Source organism: Felis catus, chromosome A1 (genome assembly GCF_018350175.1).
Source record: "Felis catus isolate Fca126 chromosome A1, F.catus_Fca126_mat1.0, whole genome shotgun sequence".
NCBI lineage: Eukaryota > Metazoa > Chordata > Mammalia > Carnivora > Felidae > Felis > Felis catus.
The window spans coordinates 26,883,426-26,906,429 of NC_058368.1; the positions used below are offsets into that span (position 1 = coordinate 26,883,426).

The 23,004-nt window shown below is 35.3% G+C and overlaps 1 protein-coding gene across 7 annotated transcripts in view; it reads left to right on the forward strand.

Moving 5' to 3' along the window:
• Nucleotides 1-23,004, forward strand: part of CCDC122 (coiled-coil domain containing 122) — a 54,702-nt gene that overhangs the window by 10,435 nt on the left and 21,263 nt on the right. For 5 of the 7 annotated variants that reach the window (XM_023251792.2, XM_045053354.1, XM_045053349.1 and 2 more), the window contains 3 exons: nt 8,748-9,146; nt 9,911-10,027; nt 20,621-21,558. In XM_023251792.2, coding sequence (XP_023107560.1) covers nt 8,748-9,146; nt 9,911-10,027; nt 20,621-20,770 — 666 coding nt within the window. In that variant the 3' untranslated portion in view covers nt 20,771-21,558. Of the gene's footprint in view, nt 1-8,747; nt 9,147-9,910; nt 10,028-20,620; nt 21,559-23,004 lie in introns of those variants that run through there. The other 2 variants (XM_045053361.1, XR_002741186.2) reach the window with 2 other exon arrangements.

Sequence of the window (23,004 nt, forward strand, 5' to 3'; positions counted from 1 at the left end):
AGAGGGAGACACAGAATCTGAAGCAGGCTCCAGGCTCTGAGCTGTCAGCACAGAGCCTGACATGGGGCTTGAACTCACAAGCCATGAGATCATGACCTGAGCCAAAGTCAGATGCTTAACTGACTGAGCCAACCAGGAGCCCCTAAGCTAGTATTTTTAAAGCCATGGCTTGTGAGTTACAGTTGTCAGTGAACATTTCAAGTTGATAAGAAACATTTTTGTGTTCCTTATATTTCATAATATATTCATAATTCCACTGCAAGGAATCTGGAAGCCATACTTGTTTTTTGTTTTGTTGTTGTTATTGTTGTCGTTTGGCATGCAGCACATTTAGATGAACTATACTCTGTTAATATAGCTAAAGAAGCAAAAATGGCAACCGTATCGTTACTATCTGCTTTGTAAAGGTTATTATTAAATATATTATGGAAATGAAAAGAATAGGCTCTAGAGCCCAGCTGCCTAGTTTGAAAGACAAAGTTTGCTACCTTTAGCTCCATGGTTTAATTTCTTTGTGCTTCCATTTTCCTATTTGTAAAATGGAGATAATCATATGACCTACTTAGAAGTTTCATGAGGATTAAATGAATTAATATTTGTAAATACGTGTAAAGTATCCTGCTGGGGCCCTGGTAGACAGTATAGAGCTGGATTTTGATATTGGCTTTAGGTATTAGTTCATCATTCATATGATGATGATAATTTTACTCTCACGGTAATACGGATCTCCTACAAATATCTGCGTTGCATTAGTCACTTGTAGAAAAGAATATATTTTTTTGCAATAGAATATAATACAAAAATAATAATGTCTTAGCAGTTTATAAAGAAATTATCTGTAAAACTTCTCAATCTTCAATAAGTTGCACAGATGTTATTTCACTTATATTCAGGGCTTACTTTCTATTAAGCATTTTGCCAAGCATTGTCCTCACTCTTAAGTTGCTCATCATCTATTTATGAGGGAGACAAATAAATACATAATTATATGCAGGGTAGTAATGTCAACAGTAGAGGCAGATTTAACACTGAAAAAGGAGTGATCACAAAGTGATTTTTCAGTTGAATTTAAAAGAAGACAGCTGAAGGGACGTCTGGGTGGCTATGTCACTTGAGCATCTGACTCTTTGATTTTTGGCTCAGGTCATGATCCCAGGGTTGTGGTATCGAGCCCCTTGTCAGTACTGAGCATGAAACCTGTTTGGGATTCTCTCCCTCTTTCCCTCTGACCCTCTCCCCTGTTTGCGCGCGCGCTCTCTCTCTCTCTCTCTCTCAAATAAAATTAAAACAATTTTTAAGTCTTAAAAAAAAAGAAGATAGTTGGAATTCACTTGAATAATTGGGTATCTGGGACAGGTTTAAGGGTTAGGTGCTAAGGAGGATGGTATTCCAGACATCCAGACAAGATCCTAAGAAAATCCACAGGTGGATGTAGCATTGATACACTGATACATTCGTAGACCTACAGTTGACCCTTGAATAACAGAGTGTTAGGGGCGCCCACCCCTAACATATATAACTTTTGACTCCTCAAAAACTTAACTATTAATAGCCTATTGTTGACGAGAAGACTTAACCAATAACATAAACAATCTATTAACACATGCTTTGTAAGTTATATGTATGAATTACTGTGTTCTTACAATAAAGTAAGCTAGAGAAAAAATGTCATTAAGAAAATCACAAGAAAGAGAAAATACGTTTCCAGAACTGTACTGTGTGTGTGTATGTATGTATGTATGTGTGTGTGTGTGTGTAAATCTTCCTATAGTGGACAGTACTGTGTGTGTATCTTCCTATAAGTGGACCCATGCAGTGCAAATCTGTGTGGTTCAAGGGTCAACTGTACATGTAGTTTGGTGGCAGTATAGCATAGGGTGTGTTTTGAGACATGGTGGGAGATATATACTGTGATCAGAAACCTGGATGTAGTCTACAGGTGATGGGAAGGTTTTGATGGGTTTGCAAATGATTACCTTTATATTTTAGAAAGAGAATTATAGATGCATAAAAAACACTTTTCATAACCCAACATCCATTCATGATAAAAACTCTCAGCAAATTAGGAGAACTTCCTTAATCTAAAAAAGGCATATATATCCATTTATGAATCTTACAGCCAACTTCATACCTAATGGCAAAAGACTGTTTCTCCCTTAAGATCAGGAACAAGGCAAGGATGTATGCTCTTACCACTTCTTTTCTTTCTGTCATACTGCTGGTTCAAGCAAGTGCAATCATGAAAGGAAAATAAATAAAAAGGCATCCATATCGGAAAGGAGGAAGTAAGACACTTTTATCTTTAGAAAATCCTAAGGAATCTTTAAAAAAAAACAGATTAGGACTAATAAGTGAGTTTATGAAGGTTGCAGGGTACAAGATTAGTATATAAATATCAATTGTATTTCTGTATATGAAAGAAACAACCAGAAATTAAAATTTAAATAGCAATATCATTTACAGTAGCATATAGGTAAATGTGACAAAAGGTTTGTGTTATGGACTGAATGTGTCCCCCTCACCCAAATTCATAATGTTGTAGCCCTAACCCCCAATGTGATTGTATCTGGAGATGGGGGGAGGTAATTAGGCCTAGATGAAGTCATCCTCATGACATGAGTAGTGCCATTATAAGAAGAAACACCAGAGAGCTTGCTCTCTCTCTTTTTCTGGTGTGAGGATACAGTGAGAGGGTGGGTGTCTGCAAGCCAAGAAGAGAGCTCTCACCAGAACCCAACCATGCTGACACACTTTCAGCCTTTAGAACCATGAGAAATAAATGTCTGTTATTTAAGCTACTGAGTCTATGGTATTTTGCTATGGCAGCCCAAGCAGACTAAGACAATTTGTCTTAAGACTGGTATGCTGAAAACACTGATGAGAGAAAATAAAGACCTAAATAAATAGAGAGATATACCATTTTCAAGAGTCAGAAGAGTCAGTATTGTTAACATGTAAGTTCTTTCAATTTTATCTATAGTTTAAAAGCAATTCTAATCAAAATCCCAGCAGGCTTTTTTTTTTTTTTTGAGAAATTGCTAATTCTAAAACTCATATGAAAATGGAAAGGACCTAGAATAGCCAAAACAATTTTGAAAAAGAAAAACAATGTAGAAGTTCATATGTTACCTAACTTAAAGATTTATTATAGAGCAATCAGGACAGTATGATAAGGAATAAAGATAGACCTACAGATCCATTGAACAGAACAGAGTATGCAGTAATAGCCCCACACATATCAATTGATTTCAAAGGTGCTATTATGGATTGAATGTTTGTGTTTCCTCTAGTGTGATGAAATTTTGAGGTAAGGCCTTTGGAAAGTAAGATTTGGGTGACTTCATGAGGGTGGTGCCACTATAATAGAGTTACTGTCCTTATAAGAAGAGGAGGAAAAGGGGCGCCTGGGTGGCTCAGTTGGTTAAGCGTCTGACCTCAGGTCATGATCTCCCAGTTCATGAGTTTGCACCCGTGTCAGGCTCTATACTGACAGCTCAGAGTCTGGAGCCTGCTTCGGATTCTGTGTGTGTTTCTCTCTCTCTCTCTGTTCCTCCCCTACCAGAACTTTCTCTCTCTCTCAAAAATAAATAAGCCTTAAAAAAAAAAAAAGGTTAAAAAAAAAAAAGAGGAGGAAGAGAAACCAGAACTCTGTTTTTCACATGAGGACACAGGAAGAAGGCAACCGTCGGCAAACCAGAAACGAGGTCATCACCAGGAACTGAATCTGCTGGCACCTTGATTTCTCAGAATTGTAGAAATAGATGCTTGTTATTTAAGCCACCTAATCTATGGTATTTTTTTATAACAGCCAAGCTGGCTAAGGCAGGTGCAAAGACCATCCTTTAGAGAAAGAATAATCTTTCAACAGCCACGTGCAAAAAAAGTGAACCTCAATTTTCACCTCATACCACATGGAAAAATTAACTCAAAATGGATTAGCAGCCTAAGTGTAAGAATTAAAGCTATAAAATGTCTAGAAAAAAACATAGGAGAAAAGTTTAGTGATACTGAGTTTGGTAAAGATGTCTTAAATAGGACACAAAAATTTAAAAATTGGACTTCATCGGGAATATTTTTTAATTTCTACTCAAGAGACACTTTTAAAAATGAATATATGGTATATTTGTTGGGGCCCTATGGACATTTGGATTGTCATAGACTGGGAAAATTGTTTGAAAACACATATGACAATGTGCTTATATTTACAGTATATAAACAAATCCTACAACTCAAGAAGGCAAACAACCCAATTAAAACCTGGACAAAATATTTGAATAGTCATTTTATTAAAGAAGATATTACAAAAGACAAGCAAATGAAAAGATAATATCAATATCATTCATCATTAAGGAAATGCAAATTATAATCATCATAAGATACTACTCTATACGACTGGAATGACTAAATTTAAAAAGACTGACCATACCAAGTATTGTAAAGAAGATGCAAGATATGGAAGAATTGGAACTCTCAGATCCTGTTATTTGGAATGTAAATACAACCACTTAGGAAACAGTTCACAGTTTCTTAAAAGGTTAAAATATATTTCCTGTATAACTCAGCCATTCAGCTTCTAGATATTTGTTTACCCAAGAGAAATGAAAGTGTATACTCACTGGAAAACTGCATACAACGAAAATACCCATCAGAACAAAGTGTGGTATACCCATACAACAGAATGCTACTCATCAATAAAAAGGAAGAACTAATGATATATATAACAATACAGTGGTATCTAAAAGTAATTATGCTGAAAGAAGTAAGACTTAAAAAGTATATATTGTGATTATTTATAAAAAATTCTTGAAAATGCAAACTTATCTTTTGTAAGAGACAGAAAATAAATGGTTGTCTGAGAATGGAGAGATGGGGAGGAAGGATGAATTGCAAAGCAGCAGGAGGAAGCTCGTTGGTAATGGATATATTTATTATCTTAATTGTGGTGGTCTCAAGAGCACAAAAATAAATCAAAACTCATCAAATTGTAAAGTTTAAATATGTGCAGTTTATGTAAATTCTACCTCAATAAATCTATAAACAAAAAAAGAGAAGAGGGAGAGGGGAAGAAGGGACAGAAGAAGAAAGAGGAGAAGTAAAAGGAGGAGGAGGCATTGGGCATGAAGAAGAAGGGGAGGAGAGGGAGGAGAACAAAAAATATAGTTCTAGTGAAAGAAATGGATTGAAGGAGGAATTGACTAAAGCCAGGGAGAAACATTAATAACCTATTATATTAGTCCAGGAGAGAGAAGAAACGATTACCAAATCAGTGGAAATATCTTTCCCCATATTGATCAATAGTGTTAATAGCCTCATCTAGTTGGCAGTGCATGTGTCCCTGTGCATCATTCATTCAATCATTTAATATTTATTGAGCACCTTCCTTGTACTAGGTACAATTTTAAGACCTGAGAACATAATAGTAAAGAAAATAGACAAGGTTACTGCACCCAGGGGGCTTACTTTCTAGTCAGGGGAGGCAGGCAATAAAGAAATAAAACAAAAAAGGTAATTCCATTAATTGATGTGTTTCAAAGGAAATACAATAATGTATAGAGAGTAATGCAAGGAGAAGGATGGATGGTTAATCTATATTTTAATTCAGAGAAGACTATTTGAAGAGTAATAATAAAACTGAATTGTGGAAGACAAAGACCCCAATAGGTAATAACTAAAGGTAGACAAATCTAAGGTTGAGATCACAATTACTCTCCAATAGAAAGTCATTAGGCACATTTAATAAACAGAAAGGAAGGTGGAGGAGGGGAGAGTAGAATGTGAGAGGGATGGCACAGTAAATAGTGGCTAGAGGATATATAGCTTTGTAAGCTACATTAAGGAATTTGAATTTTATTATTAATGCAATAGGAAATCACTGGAAGGTTCTGAGCTGGGAAGTAACATGATATGATTTATGTTTTTGAAATATTCTTCTGCCTGATATATGGAGCTCAGATGTGGGGGGGGGGGGATGGAAATAGGGAGACCAGGTAGGAGTCCGGCCACAATAAAGAAATTGGTCAGAAGTGAATGTGGGATTTTATTTTGGAGGCCCAACCATCAAGTTTTACTGAATTAGGCTGTGGGGAGTTAGGTAAAGGGAAGAATCAAGAATGAATTGTAGGTCTTGAGTATCTAGGTATAAGGTGGTGCAATTTATTGAAATCGGGAAGACTAGGGGAGGAACATTGGGTGTGTCGATTATTTTCTGAACATGTATAGTTGAGATGTCTATTGGGTACCCAAATAAAAAAATCAAGTGGGTATTTGAAATATCAGAACTGGAGATAAAAATAGAGGTTCCGCAACATATTGTATTTTTCTCTTTCTTGTCTCTGCCAGGAAAACGATAACTTGGTCTGACTTTTTAATGCATTGCCCCTTCCCAAAATTAAAAATTTATTTAAAGAGAATGGCCATACTAGACAAAAAAAAAAAGGATGGATGATGGTCTGCAGAGTTGTTTTGGAGGGAGGATCTATAAAATTTGATTAACAGATATAGATAATAAGGAGAAGGAAATAATTAGGGATGGCTCCCAAAGTAGTACCATTCGTTAATTAGTTTGGGAATCCAGGGGTATGGTAATTCACATTTTTGGTCCCAATTCTTCATCCTTGTCTGTATTCATACCCATCCCCATGTATCATTACCACAGGTGGGCATACTGTTACCCTTTGACTGTGAGTTGCATCATATGACTAGCTGGGATGTTAACAGATGTTATGAATAGAAGCTTGAAAAAGCTCTTCCATAATTCCATAAAAAGTATGCTTCCATTCTTTTGCATCTGCTATCATCATGGGAAGGATATGTCTGGTCTGTCCCACTAGAGGACAAGATATATATGAAGCAAAGCCAAGACATCATGGCCAGCCCAGTCAGCCAAGCCAAACCATCTTACAGCCAGTCAATTCTCAGACATTTGAGCAAATCTAACCAATGTCAGCATCTAGCCAATTCCAGCTGTGAGCAATAAATATGTATTGTTGTATGTCACTGAGGTTTTGTGGTCCTGACAATAGATAAGTAATGCAAGGAAGAACACGATGGGAAGGGGAGAAAGATTAGTCTGATTTGGGGACGTGGTGAATTTGAAATGGCCAGTGATACCTGGGTATAGGACTTAACAGCCAGTTATGTTCTGTGAATCATTGGCATATATGTAGCTCTAGATGTAAGTATGGGTAAGATTACCCAAGGAATATACATAGAATGAGAGGAGGAGATGATGATGGTTGCACCCTGAGGAAGACCTATATTTGAAGGAATGACTGAGATTGAGAAGGAACATTCAGGTATCTGAGGAGAACCAGAGAAGAATGGTGGTGTGAAAACTATGTTTTAAAAAGGAGGTGCTGCTGTTGGTGGGAATGCAAACTGGTGCAACCTCTCTGGAAAACTGTAGAGGTTCCTCAAAAAGTTAAAAATAGAACTACCCTATGAGCCAGCAATAACACTCTTAGGAATTTACCCAAGGGATACAGGAGTGCTGATGCATAGGGGCACACGTATCCCAATGTTTATAGCAGCATTTTCAACAATAGCCAAATTATGGAAAGAGCTTAAATGTCTATCAAGTGACGAATGGATAAAGAAGATGTGGTTTATATACACAATGGAATACTACTTGGCAATGAGAAAGAATGAAATCTTGCCATTTGCAGCAACATAGATGGAATTGGAGGGTATTAGGCTAAGTGAAATAAGTCAGTCAGAGAAAGACAGATACCATGTGTTTTCATTCGTATGTGGATCTTGAGAAACTTAACAGAAGATCATGGGGGAAGGGAAGGGGAAAAAAAAATTACAGAGAGGGAGGGAGGCAAACCATAAGAGACTCTTGGATAATGAGAACAAACTGAGGGTTGATGGGGGGTGGGGGAGAGGGGAAAGTGGGTGATGGGCATTGAGGAGGGCACTTGTTAGGATGAGTACTGGGTGTTGTACGGAAACCAATATGACAATAAGTTATATTAAAAATAATAATTAAAAAAATAAAAAGGAGGTGCTGGTGGTGCACCTGGGTGGCTCAGTCAGTTGAGCATCCGACTCCAACTCAGGTCATGATCTAGGAGTTCCTGAGTTCAAGCCCTACATCAGGCTCGCTGCTGTCAGCTTAGAGCCTGCTTTGGATCCTCTGTCCTCTCTCTCTGCTCCTCCCCCACTTACGCTCTTTCAAAAATAAATAAAACATTAAAAAAAAGGAGGTGCTAGTGAGAAATGCCAACTGCCCCAGAGAGGTAAGGCAGACATCTTTATACTTATTTATAAATGAATAAAGTGAGGTTTAGGTTTAGATAGGGCAATTAAGTTTGCTATATATGATCATACCAACTAGTAAATGGCAGTAAGGGCCCTAGAATATAGATCTTTTGATTTTTAACCTAGGGCTTTATAATTTTCATCATATTATCTTTCTTCAGTGCATACTTCTGATTCCATAAATATATTATTTAAATGATTGTAAAATACATTTTATTATGAAATGTTAACACAAACAGTAAATTTTAATATTTTGAATTAGATGAACATTAAAAAGTAAGAAATATGTAATTCTGGGCTCACTTCAAGATTATAAGATAATTTGTTACTTATTGAATGGTTCTTTTTGTATAACAGTTTTTCAATATCTGATAAATATGTATTTTTATGTTGTGATTTCACAACATGAATTATGGATCAAAACAATAGTATCCTCTTTTTTGAGTATCATAAATTAATAACAATAATATTGAAATATTTTACAGGATGAACTCCATGAGCTTGAAAAACAAATAGCATCTGTCTCTGCAGAAACTAAAGAAACAGAAAGGCAAATTTATCAGCAAGATGCTGCCATCGAGAATACCAAACTACAGTGTGGGAACCTGGAAACTCAAATCAAATCCTTACATACAGAAAATGTAAAGCTTAAATTTGACATAGAAGGAGCTCAAGAAGACTTTGAGGAAAACATGATAAGATATAATGAATATTATGCAAAAATAAAAGAGCATAAAGATAGTTTGTGGGAGGCTGGAAGCAAAAGGTCATTCATGACTACACTCCATGAAAAACGAGATCTTGTTAGAAAACTAAAAACAATGAAAGAGGAACTTATGCAAAATCTCAAAAATCCAGAAGGAAACCACATAAAACAAGCACAGGTTTGAAATAACACTTACCAAAAGTTTTTCTATTACTCCTTTTTTCAAGCACACTTATTAAGTGATAAATTTATCATTAACTTAATAAAACACCCATAGCTGCTTTAACTAGATTTAGAAACTATTTTTACAACTTCTAAAAACTTAAATACATGAGTTATATAACAACTATGCCAAATGAACAAATGCGTAAAGGAATTGTTCTCAAATCCCCTGTGGATTAATAAAAAAATTCAAACAGAATTGCAGTGAACAATTAATCCATTTTTTTGCAGAAGCTTGTGACTCACAAAAACGTTGAAGCCCTAGCTTAAGCTAATGGATCCAACCAATTCAAATCAATTTAGTATGCATAATGCTGTTATACAAACAGCATCAATTAATAATTGCACCTTAAGCATTTTCTATTTTTTAGAGTATTGTTTGAAGATGGGGAGATATAAATTTAAAATATCTATCATTTCTTGCTAGAGAATTTAAAAGTATCCTTTATACTGTTGCTGGGCAATTGCCACTATGACTACCACTTTTTTTTTTATGTCTTATCTACATTTAGTTTTAATTTTGTGTCTTTAAATCAAAGGTTTATTTGTTTGAATAACAGTTCTTTATTCTTTGTACCTATAGAAGTAATGTTCTAATCCTGTTTACCAAAATTAAATAGGATGTCTAGTTTTTTTAAATTATAGAAACATTGAAAATGTTGGACTTATATTGATCATTCATTGTTTGACTTGTATATTTTAAATTTTATAAATATGCAGGAAGACATTATAAAGCTGAAGGCTAAAATTATAGCTGTAAAAGAATCTATCATTGAAAAAACTTTCTTTCTTGAGGAAGAAGAAAAGACACACGAAAAATTAAGAAAAGAAATAGAGGTAAGTCTTAATTATCTGGATTTCAATGTTTTATGGTATCATTTCTTAACATATACTATATTTATAATTTCCATAGTTTATTTTCAATTCCTAAAACAGCTAGAGAACAAAAAAGAACTATAAAAAGCAATAAAGTTCAAATCATTACCAGAAATAACTCTCATTCAGATACTTAAATATGTGAAATGTATTCAAAAAAGCAAACACTCATTCCTATTAAAATATGGCCTGGGAGGGTGCCTGTGTGGCTCAGTTGGTGAAGCATCCCACTCTTGACTTTGGCTCAGGTCATGATCTCACATCTGGGTTTCACTGAAGGCACAGAGCCTGGATTCTCTTCCCCTCTCTGCCCCTCCCCTACTTGTGTGTGTGCATGCGCATGCTCTAAATAAATAAATAAACAAACAAATAAATAAATAAATAAATAAATACTTAAAAAAATTTTTAAATGTGGCTGGGAATTATTCCAGGTCTCATTCCATCAACAACTTGGTACTAAATAGCTAGAAAGTAGAGGCTGTCGAGTTACTAGATAGACATCAGAAACTCCTTAAAATAGAGTAAAAGGCAATGGAAGTCATTAGTATCCTAATCCTTTCTGACTTCACACTTCCAATTATTAAGAATCAAATAAAAAAACTGATATGCAAAATTGAAAATGAAATTAAATTAGGGGTACCACTAGTAGACTTCTATGACCATTATTGTTTAAATAAATGGAGAACAAAAATAGAAAAGAATATGTTGTTGAGGAAATAAAAAATTATTTATTATTTGAAATTATTATGTGAAATTATTATTTGAAATAATATGTGAAATATTATGTGAAATAAATAATTTTCACCCTTAAGACATTAATTTGAAAACTAAAAAGATATGTTTGCTTGTGGCTAATTTAACACAATAAAAAAGCATCTGAGGAATTTGAAGATAAAAATCCTCACCTTTACAAAACATTTTTCTAAGAAATACCATTACTTTATCATATATTTAGTAGTAACCTAAATAAATGATTACTTTTTTACCTTCTGGATCAAGATTTATTATAAAACTAGAAACAGTAAGACACTATCAGCGGCATCAAAATAGAAGTACAATGATTAATGAAATAGAAAAAAGACTCCGGATATAATCCATCATAAATGGTACAAACAAAATAAGTTAGCCATATGGGAAAATAAAGCAAATTTGGAAATAAAATTATACTTCTATCTTATAACACATACAACTACTTCCAGGAAGATTCAAGACAGTATATGAGACAAACTTAACCATTTGTGTCAGAGAACTATTTCTTTTAAAAGAAACACACACACACACACACACATACACACACACACACACACACACAACTGCATGATTAAATATTGCTTTTGACAATATCATAAATTTCTGGATTATTAAAATGTACCATTACAATAAAGAAGATAAGACTCATAGAGAGAAGGTATTTGTAATTTATACAAGTGACTAAGATATAAAAGATGTCAAACAAGCCAGTAGAACACTGGGTAAAATATGAAAAGTCTTATTTTTTGAAACATGAATATCCAAAAACACTGGTAAAATTGACAAACCTAATTAATAATGGATTGATAATTAAAACCACAATGGGGTCCCATATTTAGTCTCTTAGATTATCAATATTACAGTTGGGAAGATATGGAGCACCTGAATTTTATTATTTTTAAATATAATTTATTCTCAAATTGGCTTACATACAACACCCAGTGCTCATCCCAACAAGTGCCTTCCTCGATGCCCATCACCCATTTTCCCCTCTCCCCCACCCTCCCATCCACCCTCACTTTGTTCTCTGTATTTAAGAGTCTCTTATGGTTTGTCTCCCTCCTTCTCTGCTTGTAACTAATTTTCCCCCTCCCTTCCTTCATGGATGTCTCTTAAGTTTCTCAAGATCCACAGATGAGTGAAAACATGATATCTGTCCTTCTCTGACTGACTTATTTCACTCAGCATAATACCTTCTAGTTCCATCCACATTGCTGCAAATGGTGAGAATTCATTCTTTCTCATTGCCAAGTAGTATTCTATTGTGTGTGTGTGTGTGTGTGTGTGTGTGTGTGTGTACATTTTAATATAATTTATCGTCAAATTGATTTCCATACAACACCCAGTGCTCATCCCAGCATGTACCCTCCTCCATGCCCATCACCTACTTTCCCCTCTCCCCCACCCCCCATCAACCCTCAGTTTGTTCTCAGTCTTTAAGAGTCTCTTATGGTTTGCCTCCCTCCCTCTCTGTAACTTTTTCTCTTTCCCCTTCCCTTCCCCCATGATCTTCTGTTAATTTCTCAAGATCCACATATGAGTGAAAACATATATCTGTCTTTCTCTGACTGACTTATTTCACTTAGCATAATACCCTCCAGTTCCATCTATGTTGCTGCAAATGGCAAGATTTCATTCTTTCTCATTGCCAAGTAGTATTCCATTGTATATATAAACCATCTTCTTTATCCATCTGTCACTTGATGGACATTTAGGCTCTTTCCATAATTTTGTTATTGTTGAAAATGCTGCTATAAACATTGGGGTACATATGCCCCTATGCATCAGCACTCCTGTGTCCCGTGGATTAATTCCTAATAGTGCTATTGCTGGGTGGTAGGGTAGGTCTATTTTTAACTTTTTGAGGAACCTCCACACTGTTTTCCAGAGTGGCTGCACCAGTTTGCATTTCCACCAACAGTGCAAGAGGGTTCCCATTTCTCCACATCCTTGCCAACATCTGTTGTTTCCTGATTTGTTAATTTTAGCCACTCTGGCAGGTGTGAGGTGGTATCTCAGTGTGGCTTTGATTTGTATTTCCTTGATAATGCGTGACATTAAGCATCTTTTCATGTGCTTGTTGGCCATCTGGGTGTCTTCTTTGGAAAAGTGTCTATTCATGTCTTCTGCCCATTTCTTCCCTGGATTATTTGCTTTTTGGGTGTGGAGTTTGATAAGTTCTTTATAGATTTTGCATACTAGCCCTTTATCTGGTATGTCATCTGCAAACATCTTTTCCCATTCCGTTGGTTGCCTTTTCGTCTTGTTGATTGTTTCCTTTGCTGTGCAGAAGCTTTTTATCTTGATGAGGTCCCAATAGTTCATTTTTGCTTTTATTTCCCTTGCCTTCAGAGATGTGTCGATTAAGAAGTTGCTGTGGCTGAGGTCAAAGATTGTTGCCTGTTTTCTCCTCGACGGTTTTGATGGTTTCCTGCCTCACATTTAGGTCTTTCATCCAGTTTGAGTCTATTTTTGTGTATGGTGTAAGAAAGTTGTCCAGTTTCATTCTTCTGCATGTTGCTGTCCAGTTCTCTCAGCACTATTTGCTAAAGAGACTGTCTTTTTTCCATTGGATCCTCTTCCCTGCTTTGTCAAAGATTAGTCGGCCATACATGTGTGGGTCCAATTCTGGGTTCTATATTCTATTCCATTGGTCTATGTGTCTGTTTTTGTGCCAATACCATATACTGTCTTGATGATTACAGCTTTGTAGTAGAGGCTGAAGTCCGGGATTGTGATGCCTCCCGCTTTGGTTTTCTTTTTCAACATTACTTTGGCTCTTTGGAGTCTTTTGTGGTTCCATACAAATTTTAGGGTGTTTATTCTAGCTCTGTGCACTCTGATTGGGATTGCATTGAATGGGTAGATTGCTTTGGGTAGTACTGACATCTTAACAATGTTTATTCTTCCAATCCAAGAGCATGGAATGTTTTCCCATTTCTTTGTGTCTTCTTCAGTCCTTCATAAGCTTTCTATAGTTTTCAGCATACAGACCTTTTACATCTTTGGTTAGGTTTATTCCTATGTATTTTATGGTTCTTGGTGAAATTGTAAATGAGATCAGTTTCTTTATTTCTTTCTGTTGCTTCATTATTGGTGTATACAAATGCAACTGATTTCTGTACATTGATTTTGTATCCTGCGACTTTGCTGAATTCATGTATCACTTCTAGGAGTCTTTTGGTGGAGTCTTTTGAGTTTTCCATGTAGAGTATCATGTCATTTGCAAAAAGTGAAGGTTTGACTTCTTCTTTACCAGTTTTCATGCTTTTTATTTCATTTTGTTGTGTGATTGCTGATGCTAGGACTTCCAACACTATGTTAAACAACAGTGGTTAGAGTGGACATCCCTGTCGTGTTCCTGATCTCAGGGGAAAAGCTTTCAGTCTTTCCCATTGAGGATAATACTAGCTGTGGGCTTTTCATATATGACTTTTATGATGTTTAAGTGTGTTCCTTCTATCCCAACTTTCTTGAGGGTTTTTATTAAGAAAGGATGTTGTATTTTATCAAATGCTTTTTCTGCATCTATTGATAGGATCATGTTTCTTATATTTTCTTCTGTTAATGTGATGGATCACACTGATTGATTTGTGAATGTTGAACCAGCCCTGCAGCCCAGGAATGAATCCCACTTGATCATGGTGAATAATTCTTTTTATATGCTGTTGAATTCGATTTGCTAGTATCTTGTTGAGAATTTTTGCATCCATGTTCATCAGGGATATTGGCTCATAGTTCTCCTTTTCTGTGGGGTCTCTGTGTGGTTTAGGAATCACAGTAATTCTGGCTTCATAGAATGAGTCTGGAAGTTTTCCTTCCATTTCTCCTTTTTGGGACAGCTTGAGAATGGTAGGTATTAACTCCGCTTTAAATGTCTGGTAGAATTCCCCAGGCAAGCCATCGGGTCCAGGACTCTTATTTGTTGGGAGATTTTTGATAACTGATTCAATTTCTTCACTAGTTATGGGTTTGTTAAAATTTTCTATTTCTTCTGGTTTGAGTTTTGGTAGTGTGTGGGTGTTAGGAATTTGTCCATTTCTTCCAGGTTGTCCAGTTGTTGGCATGTAATTTTTCCTACTATTCTCTTATAATTGCTTGTATTTCTGAGGGATTGGTTGTGATAAATCCATCTTAATTCATGATTTTATCTATTTGGATCCTCTCCCTCTCTCTTTTTGAGAAGGCTGGCTAGAGGTTTGTCAATTTTGTTTATTTTTGCAAAATGTCAACTCTTGGTTTCATTGATCTATTCTACTGTTGTTGTTTTTTTAATTCTATATTGTTTAGTTATGCTCTGATCTTTATTATTTCTCTTCTTATGCTGGTTTGGGGTTTCTTTGTTATTCTGCTTCTGGTTCCTTTAGGTGTGCTGTTAGATTTTGTATTTGGGATTTTTCTTGTTTCTTGAGATAGGCCTGGATTACAATGTATTTTTCTCCTAGGACTGCCTTGCTGCATCTCAAAGAGTTTGGATTATTGTGTTTTCATTTTCATTTGTTTCTACATATTTCTTGATTTCTTCTTTTTTTTTTTTAAATTTTTTTTTCAACGTTTTTTATTTTATTTTTGGGACAGAGAGAGACAGAGCATGAACGGGAGAGAGAGGGAGACACAGAATCGGAAACAGGCTCCAGGCTCCGAGCCATCAGCCCAGAGCCTGACGCGGGGCTCGAACTCACGGACCGCGAGATCGTGACCTGGCTGAAGTCGGACGCTTAACCGACTGCGCCACCCAGGCACCCCTCTTGATTTCTTCTTTAATTGACTGGTTGACCCATTCCTTAATACGATGTTCTTTTACTTCCATGCGTTTGGAGGTTTTCCAAAGTTTTTCCTGTGGTTGTTTTCAAGTTTCATAGCATTATGATCTGAAAGTGTGCATGGTATGATCTCAATTCTTCTGTATTTATTGTGGGCTGTTTTGTGACCCAGTATGTGATCTATCTTGGAGAATGTTCCATGTGAACTTGAGAAAAATGTACATTCTGCTGCTTTAGGATGAAAAGTTCTAAATATATCTGTCAAGTCCATCTGGTCCAGTTATGATTCAGGGCCCTTGTTTCTTTATCTATTTTCTGTCTAGATGATCTGTCCATTGTTGTAAGTGGAGTATTAAAGTCCCTTGCAATTACTACATTCTTACCAATAAGATTGCTTATGTTTGTGATTGTTTTATATATTTGGGTGCTCCCAAATTCAGTGAATAGACACTCATAATTGTTAGCTTTTCCTGATGGATAGACCCTGTAATTATTATGTAATGCCTTTCTTCATCTCTTGTTACAGTCTTTAGTTTAAAGTCTAGTTTGTCTGATGTAAGTATGGCTACTCCAGCTTTCTTTTGACTTCCAGTAGCATGATAGATGGTTCTCCATCCCCTCACTTTCAATCTGAAGGTGTCCTCAGGTCTAAAATGGGTCTCTTGTAGACAGCAAAAAGATGGGTCTTGTTTTTTTTATCCATTCTGATACCCTATGTCTTTTTATTGGAGCATTTAGTCCATTACATTCAGTGTTATTACTGAAAGATATGGGTTTAGAGTCATTGTGTTATCTGTAAGTTTTATGCTTGTAGTAATGTGTCTGGTCCTTTGTGGTCCTTGCAATCTTTCACTCACAGCGTCTCCCTTAGGATCTCTTGTAGGGCTGATTTAGTGGTGATGAATTCCTTTAGTTTTTGTTTGTTTGGGAAAACCGTTATCTCTCCTTCTATTCTGAATGACAGGCTTGCTGGATACAGGATTCTTGGCTGAATCTTTTTCCTGTTCATCACATTGAAAATTTCCTGCCACTCCTTTCTGGCCTGCCAACTTTCAGTAGATAGGTCTGCTACTAACCTTAAGTGTCTACCCTTGTATGTTAAGGCCCATTTATCCATAGCTGCTTTCAGGATTCTCTCTTTATCTTTGTATTTTGCCAGTTTCACTATGATATGTTGTGCAGAAGATCAATTCAAGTTACATCTGAAGGGAGTTCTCTGTGGAGTACCTACATTTTAATATACTGTTGGTATGAGTGTAAATTGGTAAAAAGTATTTTGGAAAGGATTTTGAAATTACTAGTAATTTTTAACTCTAATATTCTTTCTTGAGGTAAATTGTTGTAAGAGTAGGTACACGAATGAAAAGGTGTAGTTTGACTAATTTTGACTAAGATATATATTTACACCTGTTATTACCATCACCTAGATCAGGATAGAACACTTACCCATCATGCTTACGAAGTTCTTCTGTGCTCCTTCCCCCAGGCTACCACTATTCCGGTTTTTAAAAACAACTTCATTGAGATATAACTCGCATACCATATAATTATTAATCCATTGAGAGTGCATAATTCAATGGTTTTTAGTATATTTATCAATAATTTCTAACCATTGCCACATTTAATTTTAGAAATTTTCATCACCTCAAAAAGAAACATCATACCCTGTAGCTGTGACCTCTTCTTTTGTCTATTTTGTTTACCTAAATTTTTGCTCTACCATATTCTTCTTTCCTACTTGATGCTCTAAAATTCCTTCTTTTATCATGTCCTGTCTCTTTAGAAAAATAAATTCATTCTTTTAGAATAGGTCTGCTGGTGACAAAGTGTTTTAGTTTTTTTTCATCTGAGAGTGTCTTGGTTTCCCCTTCACTCCTGACGGATGTTTTTGATGCATATAGAATTCCGGGTTGAATATGTTTTCACTCATATGTGGGTCCTGAGAAGCTTAACAGAAGACCAGGGGAGAGTGGAAGAGGGGAAAAAGTTACAGAGAGGGAAGGAGGCAAACCATAAGAGACTCTTAAATACTGAGAACAAACTGAGAGTTGATGGGGGGGTGGGGGAGAGGGGAAAGTGGGTGATGGGCATTGAGGAGGGCATCTGTTGGGATAAGCAATGGGTGTTGTATGGAAACCAATTTGACAATAGATTATATTTAATATAAAAAAATAAAATAAAATAAAATAAAATAAAATAATTCTGGATTGAAAGTTCTTTCCTCATTTGAAAAATGCTGTGCCACTTCTTTCTGACCTCCATGATTTCTGATGAAAAATCCTGTCATCCAAATTGTTTTTCTCCCTATAGATGAGGTGTTCTTTTTTTAAATTGAAATTTGATTAACATACAGACTTCATAACATCATAACATAACATAACAACATCATTTTGGGTATGCAATATATCAGTTTTATACATTACTCAGTGCTCATCACAATAAATGCATTCTTAATCCCCTTTGCCTACTTTACCCATCCCCCATCCAATATCCCTTCGGCAACCACCAATTTGTTCTCTGTATATGAACAATACAGAATTTATCAATATATTTTATATAACATTCTTCTCAAAATAGGGTAGCAGCCATTTGATTTTCAAAAACTGTCTCAAATAGCACATGACTCCTTCACTTTTCTATGTGTGTGCTACATTCCTTACAAAACCCTTTCTAAAGATATATGTCCTCCTGAACTTGCATTCTAGTTGGAGACATAGACATAAACAATATATGTAAGTGAAATATATGGCATGTTAGCTAAGGATAGGATTAAGGACCAAAAAATGGAGCAGAGAAGGGAATATGTAATATATGTGGTGTAAGGAGAGAGAAGGCGAAATACTGTATCTTCTAGCCATCAAAAGCTGCACTGAGAAGGTCTCTTTCAGCAAAATCCTAAAAGAAGTGAAGGAGCTAGGCATGCAGATCTGAGTGAGAGCTTTCCAGGAAAAAGTAAATGCAAGTGCAAAGGTCTTAAGATGAGACCATTCCTGGGCTCAGAGGTTAGAAGAGCAGTGTGGCTAGAATGGAGGGAAGGAAGAAAACAGTAGTGGATGAGGTCAGATTTGGCTTATACAGGGCTTTGTTTTCTTTTTGCCACTGTGTTTTGTGACCACCACCTCTCCTTCATTATTGCTTGTTTCTTCCTAGCCAGAAGCAGTAACTAAATGAGAGTAGTGGCCCATCCACTTCCTAGAGGCAAAAAGTTACTTTATGTACAGAACCATTTACATCCCTGGCTGCCTACAGATAATCAAATTTGAACATTAAGACACATCTCAAAGTCTGAATGTTATCAGTAGAGGCTGAACAAATGGCTGACTTTCAAGAAGGCTCACAATGTGAACTTTGACTTTACAAAGTCACTTCTTGTCTCTCTCCCTCTCTCTCTCTTTTTCCCCTTTGTTCATTTGTTGTATGCATGGGGGGGTTGTTTATTTGTTAATTTCAAGTTTTTATTTAAATTCTAGTTAGTTACCAGAGGGAAATGGGTGGGGGGGGGGATGGGTGAAATAGGTGATGGGGATTAAGGAGTGCACCTGCCATGATGAGCACTCCATGATGTATGGAATTGTTCAGTAACTATATTGTACACCTGAAACTAATATAACATTGTATGTTAACTAGCTGGAATTAAAATAATACAAAATAAGACAAATGAAATATTGGCATGTGAAAAAGAAAAAAATAAAGTCACTTCTTGGCCAAACTGCCTTTTAGCCTTGTGAGCTTAGAAACTTAATCTTGTTAGTATCCCAGAGTTGCTTAGACATAGAGAGATGCTAGTAAGTTCACAAGAAACTGATGTATCAGTTCACAAGAAACTGATAACTCAAATATCAGCTTATTAATTTACAATAATAAAATTCTCAAGGAAACCAGATAACTTATGTCAGCCATTGGTGCTTCTCCCTGTAAGGGAACTACATTGGAAGCCAGGAGTTGGTTAGTGAGCATGGAAATCAAGTCAGTCATCTGAGTTTGAATGTTCTTGGACTCTGGCTCTGGGTGCTCAAGGAGCCAATCCCCATAACACAATTATACTTGTCAGATAATCAGTTCCTACCAGCACATGACTCCTTAACTTTCCTATGTGTGTGCTACATTCTTCACAAAACCTCTTCTAATGATACATTCTTTCTTTAGGTGTATTAATACCTTTTGTGACATCTAGCTATGACTGGTGATCTGGAGTCCCACTAAGGGTACCTTGCACATCTCTACTCTGATCCATTGTGTATTAGTTTCATAGCTTACTACTGAAGAATAATTTTAGAAGCATGCTACTATGCAACTGACCAAATTTACTGATTAAACAAAAATTTGTTTTAGTTATTTTATTGCTATGAATATATTCTATGAACAGCAGTATGTGCACATTCAGCAACTATTCTCTCCTTATGAATATATTCTATTGTATATACCAGTGGATATAATATATAAATATATTATGTATAGTGGATATGTATGTTTTTATATAGAAATATAGATATAAATATATATCCTCTTAAGTATATTCAATGTATAAAAAATCTTTTTTTGATTATAGTTTCACATCTAATATGATGTTTCAGTTTATATTAATTTACTTCTAATCCTTTTCAAGTCATTTTTTATTTTGTAAACATATTAGCAGGGTTAGTTCACCAGTTTCAATGAATTATCTGAACTTAAAGAATTAACAAAAATGAAAACTTAGAATGACATAAAGTTTATAGAACTTCATGTGAAGTGTCAGTTGACAAGTTTTCACTTTGTCTTTATGGTAGTGATTTGATGTCTCTGTCCCCATTCCCCTGATGCTGTTGCAGAGCTGTATTTTGATACAATTTATTTTTTTGTAATCATGTATGTCTTATTTTATGCATTAAAAGCATTATTCTGAGGAGTCCATAGTCTTCACCATATTGTCAAAAGGACCCATGGTATAATAACGGTAAAGAAGGTCTGAGCTAAGGCAGGAACTTGGAAACAAAACGAGTGACCTTTGGTGGGGGAAAAGCAGAGGGGAGATTCAGGATGTGTACTCTTGTTTTAACAGGTACAACATAAGAGATATAATGCAATTCTTAAGCGTTTGCATTGTCAAGTGAACAAGCTTCAGTCAAATAGAAGACAATGGCAATCGAACATTCAACAACTGGAAAAAACTGCAGCTGAACTGAGAAAACGCATTGGAATGAAATACTAACATGGCTAAAGGGCAATGTAGAACATAGACTATGCCAACGAAACAGAAAATTCTTTGGATTCTTAACAACCAGCATCTACTACCAGAGGTCTGTCTTAATAACAGATGTATTTTCTCTCTCTCTCTCTTTTTTTTTTTTTTTTGAATCAGTTACCTGCTTACCTTCCAAGCCTACAATTGACAACAGTAGAGAGACAATAGGAATGCTTATGTAAGAATAGTGCAAGATTCTATATAAACATTTTGAGTGTATAAGATAAACTGTACTCATGATTCTTATTTTATAAATGTGTTGTTTGCATTATCATATGAGGTAAAAATTTAGAAGGAAACACTTGAAGTTATAATGATTTATTTTAAATGATTTATTTTAAATGATTGTTTCAAACATTTTATTAAAACTTGCTTTTTTACCACTGCCTTCACAGTAGTCCATAAATATTGACATTTATAATAATGTTGTTGTATGTTCAGTGCTTCAGGTACTTTACTCAGTTTTTTATTCTGAAGGTAGCAACCCAAGGTAACAAAGGTAACAAAGGTACCAAAGGTAACAACATTTTTTTCTTCGTTATTAGATAAGGTAACAGGTAACAAAGGTACCAAAGGTAACAAAGAACATTTTTTTCTTTGTTATTAGATAACATAATTTTAGAGTGTTGCAATGCATAAAATTTTTTGTTTACTTTTCTGTCTGTAAATTTGTTAGTAATATTCTGTGATGAAATTGATGTTATAGCATCGTGCAAGGCAAATATGAGCTCTTAAAAAAAGAATATTAACCAGTATACACTACCATGTATTTTTTCTCACTGGAAGTCATATACTAGGTCCATGGCAACATTTCAAAATTTAACTTGATACTAAGATAAAAATGCTCCTTCTTATGGCTCCATTGAATCAAATTTTTAGGAACAAAAAAAATATTGAGGATAATGGTTTTTAAATATTTACTTTTAGGACTTAATGCTTTCAAAGCAACAACATCAAAAAGGTATCTCAAGTCCATTTTCTCCTCACCTTTCTTTGTGCCTACGACTAAGTAAGAGGATAGCTGATATAAAACCTGACATAAATAATCTTGTTATGTCTAACATTAATAATCCTATTATGAATTAGCATGGCTCAATATGGCTAACATGTCAAATATCTTTGCTGTTAACACAATCAGCTTTGGTGCATGACTCAGAAATGCAGTTAGACTAAAAATGGTTAAACCTGCAGATTGTAGAGAGTATCCACTATGCTCAGCGGAAGACAAGGCTGACACAAAGGCTGATGATATAAAAATATTTCAGTGTATTTTGCATATTTAAAAGGTTATTTTTATAATTATACTTTATAATTTTATTTACATTTTATAATAGAAAAATTCTAGCTTTCTAAACTTTTTAAGCTTATAATAGGTTTCAAAATATTTGTACGTGATAGCTAAACACCTTGAGTTATGTTTGTGAAAATTATTTTTAAATTAAGATAGAAAAATAGGTTTAATCTGCTTAAGATAATGTGTTCTATTTGAGAAAGTTGTTTTTAATGTAGTTTTCTGAAATACCCATGATAACAATACATGTACCTATTTTAAATTTTGTGACAGATGAAAGAATTATTTGAAAGAGAAATTCTTTTCTTTCCTTTCTCCTTCTAATCTTGAAAATCATTTCAGATGATGGAGGCTTTCAGATTAACCAAGAAGAACTAAAACTTGAGGTATCCTCAAGCCTGATCATATAGTTAGTGGATATGATATCTCAACATAATCATAAACTCTGCAGTTAGAAAATGAAGTAATTTTTTAAATTTCTCTATAGCTGAATCTAGATTAGAATATGAGCTCTTCTGCTTAATGGCCTTTGTCACATACACTTTTGCCTTACAACTCAGTCTATTTTGAGGAATCATTCAGTCAGATTCTCCTTCTTCTCATTTTCTTCTTGGAGGTAGTCTAAATTCCTGGAGCAGGGGATGGGCAGTACACTTACATTGTTTGTCATCAGGGGAAGGGTCCTGGTCCCAGCAGCATTCTCACTGGCCTCTGCAGAGCTGTAACCCATCTTCTTGGTCTTGAGGAGTTTGCCTATGCCACAACTGCAGTTGTTGTCTCTAATTAATGTGGTCAGCCTCCTCACCCAATCACAAGGTCTCTTCTGCTCATGTTTACTTCTCTTTTTCTGTATGTAGGACAAATTTTACCTCTTTGGGGCCTGTTATTCTACTCACGAATTCTTCCTGAC